General features: G+C 35.5%; 2 protein-coding genes across 2 annotated transcripts; both read left to right on the top strand.

Moving 5' to 3' along the window:
- Positions 1-4,446: 4,446 nt before the first annotated feature.
- LOC148549455 (uncharacterized) lies at positions 4,447-5,156 on the top strand. Its single transcript, XM_088495749.1, has 2 exons — positions 4,447-4,631; positions 4,799-5,156. Exons 1-2 carry the CDS (start codon positions 4,447-4,449, stop codon positions 5,154-5,156), a joined length of 543 nt encoding a protein of 180 aa, XP_088351875.1.
- A 1,981-nt stretch (positions 5,157-7,137) lies between these two features.
- LOC148549454 (uncharacterized) lies at positions 7,138-7,668 on the top strand. Its single transcript, XM_088495748.1, has one exon. It carries the CDS (start codon positions 7,138-7,140, stop codon positions 7,666-7,668), a length of 531 nt encoding a protein of 176 aa, XP_088351874.1.
- Positions 7,669-11,045: the final 3,377 nt, after the last annotated feature.

Raw genomic sequence — 11,045 nt, 5'->3', positions numbered from 1 at the left:
AGAAAAGAAGAGAAATCCTCTATGTCACAGTATAGAGATTCCTTTATGTGAGTAGAAGAATGGAAGAATAGAAGGATGAGGTAGAGAGGGAATAAGAAGAATTCGAACACAGAGAGAGGGAGAGGGTTCGAATTTTAAGAAGAGGGATGTTAGTAAATAAATAAATAGAAAGAGATGAGGGAGAGAGTATATTCGAATTTTGCTTAAAAGAAAAGAAAAATATTTTTGTTTTTATTTTAATTATAAGTTAGAATTCGAAATTTAAGAATAAAATAAAATTAGAATTTAAAACAATTAGTTAATTAAAAAGAATTTTGAAAAAGTGATTGGTTATTTTTCGAAAATTAGAGAGAGAAAGAGAAAGTTAGTTAGGTGGTTTTGAAAAAGATATGAAATAGTAAACTTTTTAAAATTAAAACAAACAACTCAAGTGGTTAATTGAAAAAGATTTGAAAATAAATTTTGAAAAGATAAGAAGTTAGAAAAAGATTTTGAAATTAAGTTTTGAAAAAGATATGATTGAAATTTATTTTAAAAAATATTTGAAAAAGAAATTAAAAAGATTTGATTTTGAAAATTAAAGTTGATGACTTGACTAACAAGAAACTAAAAGATATGATTCTAGAATTTAAAGATTGAACCTTTCTTATCAGGAAAGTAACAAACTTGAAATTTTTGAATCAAAACATTAAATGTTAGTAATAATTTCGAAAATTATGAACTAAAATTAAGATAAAGATTTTGAAAAATTTATTTTGAAGAATTTTCGAAAAACATGAAAGAAAAATGAAAAAGATTTGATTTTTGAAAAAGATTTGAAAAGATAAAATTTTTAAATTGAAATTTTGAATTGACTAACAAGAAACAACTAAATTTTAAAATTTTTTGACTAAGTCAACCCAAAATTTCGAAATTTATGAGTAAAATAAGGAAAGATATTATTTTTGAATTTTTTTGATTTAATGAAGAGAGAGAAAAATAACAACATGACACAAAACATAAAAATTTAAGATCAAAACAAATAATGTATACAAGAACACTTTGAATGTCAAGATGAACACCAAGAACACTTTGAAGATCATGATGAACATCAAGAACATATTTTTGAAAATTTTTAGGAAAAGAAAGACATGCAAGATACCAAACTTAGAACTTTTTAAACTTCAGACACTATGAATTCGAAAATGCATATGAAAAATAAGAAAATACACAAAACAAGAAAAATTAAAGATCAAATAAGGAAAATCATCAAGAACAACTTGAAGATCAAAGAAGAACACAATGCATATATTTTCGAAAATTTAAGAAAATTAAAAACATGTAATTGACACCAAACTTAAAATTTGACACAAGACTCAAACAAGAAACATAAAAATTTTTGGTTTTATGATTTTATTAATTTTTTGTATATTTTTCGAAATTATTTTGGAAAAAGAAAATAAAGAAATTCAAAATTTTTAATAAGAATTCCAGGATTCGTGCAATGTTCGTCTAAAGCTTCGGTCCAAAAGAATTAGACATGGCCAAATGGCCAGCCAAGCTTTAGCAGACAAATACAGACATGTCCTTTCTACAATGGAAAGTGGAAACCTCAATCCAAAAGATTAGATATGGCTTAACAGCCAGCCAGGCTTCAACATACCTCAAGAAGCTTTAGAATTCATTCTTAAAAATTTTTATGAATTTTTCGAAGACTAAAATTTTTTGTTTTTTTTTTAAATTAAAAATAAAAAGTTTAATCATAAAATAAAATTACCCAATCTAAGCAACAAGATGAACCGTCAGTTGTCCAAACTCGAACAATTCCCGGCAACGGTGCCAAAAACTTAGTGCACGAAATTGTGATTCACACTTTTCACAACTCCGCACAACTAACCAGCAAGTGCACTGGGTCATCCAAGTAATACCTTACGTGAGTAAAGGTCGATCCCACAGAGATTGTCGGCTTGAAGCAAGCTATGGTCATCTTGTAAATCTCAGTCAGGCGGATTCAAATGGTTATGAGGTTTTAATAATTAAAAGATAAATAAAACATAAAATAAAATAAAGATACTTATGTAATTCATTGGTGGGAATTTCAGATAAGCGTTTGGAGATGCTTTGTTGCTTCTGAACCTCTGCTTTCTTATTGTCTTCTTCCAACCATGCGTGCTCCCTTCCATGGCAAGCTGTATGATCCTCTCGGATGAAAAATACCAGGTACGATCTCTGCACAGTTAATCAACTGTAGGATTTCTCATCTCGGATGAAAAATACCGGGTACAGCTACCACACGGCTAATCATCTGTCGGTTCTCACTATCGTCGGAATAGGACCCTTATCCTTTTGCACACTGTCACTGCGCCCAACATTCACAAGTTTGAAGCTCGTCACAGTCATCCCTTCCCAGATCCTACTCGAAATACCACAGACAAGGTTTAGACTTTCTGGATCTCAGGAATGTTGCCAATTGTTCTAGCCTATACCACGAAGGTTCTAATAACGGATTCGAATGCTCTGTTGTCAGGAGAGATGATGCGAATTGTGGCTTAGAGACCCAAGAGAATATACTCCGACTGTCGTCCAATGACTACGTTAAACATCATGTAGACCGCTTGTGGTTGTCAGGCACGCGGATCTTGGCTAAGCGAGTAACGAGATAGTGGGTGATTGTCACGAGTCACCCCTTCATTCTGACTTAACTGAATTAAGTACGAGAGTATATCTTGGAGAAGAAGTAAGCGTGAATTGAAAGAGAAACAATAGTACTTGCATTAATTCATGAAGAACAGCAGAGCTCTGCACCTTAATCTATGAGGTGTAGAAACTCCACCGTTGAAAATACATAAAAGAAAACAGTCTAGGCATGGCCGTGTGGCTAGCCTCCAAGTCCAAGGATGATAATATCATAATCCATTAATACAATAGTAAAAAGGGCTATTTATACTAAACTAGTTATTAGGGATTACAGAAAATGAATAACTAAGTGCATATAGTGCAGAAATCCACTTCCGGGACCCACTTGGTGTGTGCGTGGGCTGAGCATTGAAACTTTCACGTGCATAGGCCATTCTTGGAGTTAAAATCCAGCTTGGGTGCCAGTTTGGGCGTTTAACTCCAGTTCTGGTGCCAGTTCTGGCGTTTTACTCCAGAAAAGGGTCACTGGTGGACGTTTAGACGCCAGTTTGAGCCATCAAATCTCGGGCAAAGTATGGACTATTATATATTTCTGGAAAGCCCAAGATGTCTACTTTCCAAAGCAATTGAGAGCGCGCCAATTGAGCTACTGTAGCTCCAGAAAATCTATTTCGAGTGCAGGAGAGTCAGAATCTAACACCATCTGTAGTCCTTTTTCAGCTTCTAAATCAGATTTTTGCTCAGGTCCCTCAATTTCAACCAGAAAATACCTGAAATTACAGAAAAATACACAAACTCATAGTAAAGTCCAGAAATGTAATTTTTGCATAAAAACTAATAAAAATATAATAAAAAGTAACTGAAACATACTAAAAACTATGTAAAAATAATGCCAAAAAGGGTATAAATTATCCGCTCATCAGCGGTAATAGAGATACTAGGCTGATGACGCTTGCAACTTTTCTGAAGGTAAATCCACCGACCTTTAGAGGAACCACGAACCCCATAGAGCATGACAATTGGTTTCGGGCGATGGAGCGAGCTTTACAGGCACAACAGGTGCCTAAAGATCAATGCGTTGAGTTTGCGACTTATCAATTAATGGGTGAGGCTCAATATTGGTCACAAGGGACACAACGCCTTCTACAGCATGATAATGTTGTGATACCTTAGGATGTGTTTCAATCTGAATTCTATAAAAAGTATTTTTCCAACTTAGTCAGGACGACAAAGGAGCTTGAATTACTCCAATTGAAGTAGGATTCAATGTCGGTAGCTGAGTACACAAACAAATTTGAGAAATTGTGTCGATTTTCTAGGATTTGTCAGGGAGTTTCAGGAGACTTTGAGGAGTGAAAGTGTATCTAATATGAAGGAGGGTTCCAGAGTGATATTCTGGACACAGTAGGACCGATGAAAATCAGGACCTTCTCTAAACTAGTGAATAAGAGCAGAGTTGCCGAGGATTGTATAAGGAAAGCAGAATTAGAGAAGGGAAGTCACAGAGTACCTTTTCAACGGAATCAAGGAAGGAATTTTGCACCTTGGGGTCGGGCTTTCAAGCATGGAGGTTATGTTCCTCAACAACCACAGAGCCAGAACAACTTCTGGAGATTTAATACCAATAACCATGAGGGAAGAAGGTTTGGGAAGCAGTCTCAAAACAAAATGACTTGGAACAGGTGTGGAAGTTACCATCCGAGAACTCTGTGCAGAGCTGGACTGGGTTTGTATTATTTCTGTGATGGAGCCGGGCATTTGTCTTGGAATATTCCATAAAAAAAGAAGTAGGATATTGGGAGAGCTCAACAGCAAGGACGGGTATTCACTATGTCGGTTGATGGTGCTGAGAGGTCTGACACACTTATTAGAGGTAATTGGGATATTTGTGGTAAAACTTTAATTGCATTATTGGATACTGGAGCATTACGTTCATTTATATCGTTTGAGAAAGCTGGTGAGTTAGCCTATGACTTTCAAGTGCATACTCCTTCCTCTGACACTATCGTGACTAGGTTAGGTTGTTATCAAGTCCCATTCCGAATTAAACATCAAACATTTGTCAATGACCTAATTTGCTTGCCGATGACTGGCCTTGATTTAATTCTGGGATTGGATTGGCTGTCAAAATATCATGTAATGCTCGATTATTCTGAACAGTCAATGCAATTCATATCTGTAGGACCGATAATGGTGAAGGGATACTATCTGAATCGGTTGTGGTAAGCTGTAGTGTAAGTGAATGTCAGGGTTTTATGCTGTTACCCACAAATGTATCGGGCAAGGAACAAAGCTTAAATCAGATTCTGGTTGTGAACGAATTTTCAGAAGTATTCCCTGAAGACATACCTGAATTTTCTCCTTATCGAGAATTCAAGTTTGCAATTGAGTTGGTGCCTGGGGCAGGACCAATCTCAATTGCGCCCTACCGAATGTCGCCGTTGGAGCTGGCTAAACTTAAAGCTCATCTGGAGGAATTAATGAGAGAGAACTTTATCCGACAAAGCATTTCTTCGTGGGAGCACCGATGTTACTGGTGAAGAAAAATGATGGAAGTATGCGGATGTGCGTAGATTATAGACAATTAAACAAAGTACAGTGAAAAACAAACCCGTTGCCAAGAATCGATGATTCGATGGGGCAAATGCAGGGAACTAGAGTCTTTTCTAAGATTGACTTGAGGTCTGGTTATCACCAGATTAGGGTAAGAGATGAAGATATTCCAAAAATCGCTTTCAGAACCTGATACAGCCACTATGAATATACTGTAATGTCATCTGGATTAACTAATTCCCCGATGGTGTTTATGGATTACATGAATCGGATATTCCGTCCTTTCTTGGATAAATTCATCGTCGTCTTCATTGATGACATTTTAATTTACTCTAAGACCGATGAGGAGCATGCAGAAAATTTGTGGATCGTGCTACAAATTCTGAAGGAAAGGAAGTTGTACACTAAACTTTCTAAGTACGAATTCTAGAAGAATGAGGTAAAATTTCTAGGACACGTGATGAGTTAGTAGGGAATACCTGTGGATCCCTCTAAGGTTGAGGCAGCAATGAATTAGGGACGACTAACATCAGTGACTGAAATCAGGAGCTTCTTAGGTTTGGCAGGTTATTATCAGAGGTTTATCAAAGGCTTTTCACAACTTGCGTTGCCTTTGACAAAGCTAACCAGAAAGGATGTGCCGTTTGTCTAGACGTCAGAATATAAGGAGCGTTTTCAAGCCTTGAAGCAGAAACTGACTACATCGATTGTACTTGTGTTACCTGAGCCTAATGAGCCTTTTAAGATATATTGTGATGCGTCATTGAAAGGTCTGGGGTGTGTGCTGATGCAACACCGTAATGTCATGGCGTATGCTTCTCGACAGTTGAGACTGCACGAAGTAAATTACCCGACTTATGACCTGGAGCTTGCTACGGTTGTGTTTGCTATGAAATTCTGAAGGCATTACCTGTATGGGGTTAAATTTCAAGTTTTCTCTGATCACAAGAGTTTGAGATATCTTTTCGATCAGAAGGATTTGAAAATGCGCCAGAGAAGGTGGATGGAGCTACTAAAGGACTATGATTTCAAACTGAATTACTATCCAAGAAAAGTTAACGTCGTGGCTGATACTTTGAGTAAAAAATCTTTATGTGTTGCATAGACGATGGTTAAGGAAGAAAAGCTATTGAGAGAGTTTGAGAACCTCAACATGGGCGTCAGAGAAGTAGCAGGTAATCTATGTTTGAATCAGTTGCATATCTCTAGTGACTTCAAAGCTGAGATTCAGAAGGCTCAGCTGAATGATTAGGGAATGCGAAAAATGTTGCAAGCAGTTGAACAAAAGGAACTAGGAGAAGTAACACAAGAAAGAAAAGGAGTATGGAGGTATAAGGGAAGAATCTATACACCGAACGTGAGAGATTTGAGGCAAGATGTGATAACAGAAGCTCACCGGAGTAAATTTTTTATCCATCCAGGAAGTACCAAAATATATCATGATCTAAAGACAATGTTTTGGTGGCCGGGAATGAAAAGCGATGTGGCGTTGCACGTTTCTAAGTGCTTAACTTGTCAGAAGGTAAAATTTGAGCACCAGAGACCATCCGGGACCCCTACAATCTTTGGAAATTCCGCAATGAAAGTGGAAAAGTATCACAATGGAATTCGTGTTCGGATTGCCATGAACTCGGGAAGGGCTTGATGCAGTTTGGGTTATTGTGGATTAACTGATGAAGTCATCTCACTTTTTGCCCGTCCGGATGAACTATACCTTGGAGGAGCTAGCACGCATATATTAAAGAAATTGTAAGGCTGCATGGTGTTCTTACCACCAGAATCTCCGATAGAGATCCTCATTTCACTTCGAGATTCTAGGGAGCTTTCCATAGAGTATTTGGAACTCAATTAAGCTTAAGTACAGCGTACCATGCTCAAACCGATGGCCAATCGGAGAGGACGATACAAACCCTAGAAGATATGTTGAGGGCTTGCATATTGGATCAACCGGCGAGCTAGGATCGGTCTATGCCACTAGTGGAGTTTGCGTACAATAATAGTTACCGTGTGAGCATCGGAATGGTTTCGTATGAGACTCTATATGGGAGAAAGTGTCAATCTCTACTGTGTTGGTATGAAGTTGGAGAATCAAGTTTGTTGAGATCTGAGTTAGTAGCTGAAACCACAAAACAGATCAAGAAAATTCGAAATAGAATGCTTACAGCTCAAAGTCTCCAGAAAAGCTATGCCTATTATAGACGGAAACCTTTAGAATTCGATGAGCGAGATCATGTATTCCTAAGGGTTACTCCAATAACAGGAGTGGGTAGAGCGATCAAAGCAAAGAAGTTGAATTCTCATTACATTGGTCCGTTTCAAATTCTGGAGAGAATTGGGCCGGTGGCATATCGGATATCTCTACTACCACATTTTTCGAACTTGCATGACGTATTTCACGTCTCGCAGTTTTGGAAGTACACTTCTAATTCCAACCACATTCTAGAACCAGTATTGACAATACCAGTATTAAGCAACTGCGCAGGAAAGAAGGTTCATTAGTTAAAGTTGCTTGGAGTAGGGCTAAAATTGAAGAACATACTTGGGAACTTGAATCCGAAATGAAAAAAGACTATCCACACTTGTTCTTAGGTAACTGAATCTGAATTTTGTGGGCATATTTCTTAATTAGTAGGATGTAAACCCTACAAAATTAATGAATAATTAGTCAATAAACTAATATTAATAAAAAAAATTAGAAAATTTAATTTTATTAATCCAGAGAGATAAAAATATTAAAAATACAAATTTCGACACCGAACCAACAGGCCGAACCGGTTGGACGAGGCCCAAACTGGGCCCAAGGACCAACATATAAAACACCAAACTTAGCCATCTTCCTTTCTCATTTCCATGGAAGCACGCTGAAAGGGAAGAGAAGAAACCTCAAACCCTAGTTCCAAATTCAAATCTACTTATCTCTCAATCCAGAGTTCCGATTGCCGCACCGCTTGCGGCCAAATGACCACCACGTCGAGCTCTACAAAACCCACCAAACAAAGTAGTATGTACCTTGCTATTTCTTACTCATCCTTCCTCCTTGCAATTTTGAAAATTTAGATTTTGATTTTGAGAGATTATGTGATTTTAGTGCTTTAGGATTGAATTAGCTTTGGGAACTTGCTGGGTCTTGTCCCAAACAACCGTGAGTAAGGTGAGAAACTACTAAGTCTTGTGAATCATTGATAATAATGAACCTTATGTTGATTTTGAGTGATATTGTTTCGTATTAGATTAAATTAAATGTGTTGGGATTAAATTGATGGTATTAGAGGCTTGAGATTGAATCTTGGGAGCTGAGTTGATTATTGGTGAGAAATTGGAGCTTTGAAGCTTGTGGAACGGAGGCATTTTGAGGTGTCCGAGCATTAGGGAGGAATCGGCCAATGTATGGTTTTGGTTTCTCATAGATAATATATAATGTCATGTGAAAACGTATGCTAGATGACCATATGATAGGTTGAATTATGTAAGTATGTTAAGGGTTAGTAACTTTGATGAAAATGTTGAGTTATCTTGAGAATGAGTTGATGATTGATGATTTTGATGATTGATGATGATAATGAATTATGATGATGGTAGCTTGATGAATAATGAGTTTTGTTATCTTGATTTTGGATTATTTGGGATGAAAATGAATATAATTGAGTAAATAGTATAATGTGAAAGAGATGGAATGGATATAGAATTGTTTGACTCATTTGGTGTTGTTTTGGGGGGTGTGAGTCATTGGTTTTGAAATGAGAGTTTTGGTAAAAATAGAGGTTTGATATTTTTGGTAAAACTTGATTTTTGACCAAATTTAGCGGGCTATAACTTGGATTCTGGACCCTTAAATTTTGTCAAACTTATTTCAAATGAAAATTGGGTCCGTGAAGTTTACACTATTCGAAGAACGAACTAAAAATTATTTTTAACAAAAACGTTATACGCGTTTGAAATTTGGTGTACAAAATTTGAATTCTGCAGACTTAGCAGCTTTTTACTACTTTTGCTGGACATGCGTATGCGAATACACACGCGACGCAAACCTTGAGCTCTACCTAAAATTAATAAAATAAAAAATTAATAAAATAAAAAATTAATTATTATTAATTTTGTAATTTTTTAAAAATATATTTTAATATTTTAATTTAAAAAAAAAAGACAAATAGGTCTCTGAATTTTCGTTCGACAATATTTTAGTCTCTCATAATTTAAAAATATAAAAGCATCCCTGACCATTCAAAATGCTTAACATATGAGTCCTTACGTTCAATATAGTTGGCTAAACGTAACAGAGTCAAATTAGATGGCGCTTATGTGATATAGAGTGTGTGTACATGTCACTAAGGTGTTGTTAACGGGACTGGCCTGGTCCATTATAAAAAGTTATGAGACAGATGGGTCCTTATGCTCTAAAACGACGTTTCAAAAAATGTAGTTGTTCCTGTACTTATATGCAATACCAAGGATGCCCATAGACAATTACAAGAAGCCTTAGCACTGACATTTTTTCTCCAAAAAACACAATGTTTCATCTTCATCATGTCGCCATTGGTGTTCTGTGAAGCAGCTTTAGTGAAGCTTTGTTGTTGTAGCTGCATCCGTCGTATTGAAACTTATTGTACTCCTGCTTTTTATTTGTTATGCATGTCCTAGGATGGTTATAGGGACTGTAAGGGTAGTGGCTAATTAGTTATGTGGGGTTAGTGAGGTTTAGGGTAATGTTTAGGACTTACCGAATTGAAAAATTTGGATCATTGTTAACTATGTATGATTTTTGTGTTGTTTTGTGTGTTAAAAAATGTTGCAAATGAATGATGTATTTGATATTTTTGTTTTCCATCATGGGAACTACTTTTCAAGGGCAAATTTTTTGGCAAACTTTTGGTGCTCATGTGGTGACCTACTATATTATGTTATTTTGTTAAGATTGTAACCTTTTTAACTTGTCATATCTTATGTTTGGATGTTTAATGAACCAAAATATTTAATTTAGTTCACATAGACCATTAACAAGACATTGTATATAGCCATTTAAACACATAATATAACAGCAACAAAATATTATCATTCATTAATGCATAAACATAACTAAATTATGTGAACTCAAACCATAGTTCATCACAAGTTAACAACAATGCATAGCTTCTTTAATTGTTTATTTTTCAAGACTTACTTACAATAACAGCAACACAAGTTACTAACAAACACACAAAAATAACTAACAGATTAGTTTTTTTTTTTTTTCCTCTCTAGATAAGCAAGCTTCTTCTCCAACTTAATCAGTCTCTGTTCTACTTTACTCTTGCGTAAGTACTCTTTCACATCATCAGTCTCATTGCACAAATTGACTTCTCTATGTCTCTAATGTTATGTATGTATTAGTATGCTCTACTTTAATTATGTAACTAGTTATTGTTATTTTTACTTTTTCATTATACTGATAAACAATATTTAAAACTAGAAAAATGACTTTTATAATAAAACCTTATTTCTCTACTAAAATATGTGAACCCGGATTTATTTCAGATAAATTATATTGTTCTCCCAATTAAATTTAAAATTATATGAAGGATTTTTTGTGATTTGGTTACTAGAATACGATGTACCATTAAAAAAATGCATATAATTGAATGATACGGAGCTGTTGGTCTTGCTGTGTGTAGTGATTGCAGTTTTATAGTTAGTGAGTAGTGATTCTTGTTCTTTTCTATTTTTGCCTGGCAATGCCTTGTCATTGTTGCTTTTTCAGTATAATCAATAAACAACAACTAAGCCTCTATATGGATTAGTTAATGTCCTATGAGATTCATTACCAAAAAAAAAAATGTCCTACGAGATTATATGCATTTCTCTATTAAATCAATCTCGCTTAAGATTTGTCCACTGAATTT

The sequence above is a fragment of the Arachis ipaensis genome, chromosome B8, assembly GCF_059453495.1.
Source record: "Arachis ipaensis isolate K30076 ecotype BB chromosome B8, ASM5945349v1, whole genome shotgun sequence".
Classification (NCBI taxonomy): domain Eukaryota; kingdom Viridiplantae; phylum Streptophyta; class Magnoliopsida; order Fabales; family Fabaceae; genus Arachis; species Arachis ipaensis.
The sequence above is the reverse complement of the archived record's forward strand: the minus strand, read 5'-3'. Positions and strand labels throughout refer to the sequence as shown.

Coding starts and splice junctions, on each gene's coding strand:
- LOC148549454 (XM_088495748.1), top strand. CDS start 7,138: ATGCCACTAGTGGAGTTTGCGTACAATAATAGTTACCGTGTGAGCATC.
- LOC148549455 (XM_088495749.1), top strand. CDS start 4,447: ATGTCGGTTGATGGTGCTGAGAGGTCTGACACACTTATTAGAGGTAAT. Junction 4,632..4,798: donor TCTGACACTATCGTGACTAG/GTTAGGTTGTTA, acceptor TCATATCTGTAG/GACCGATAATGGTGAAGGGA.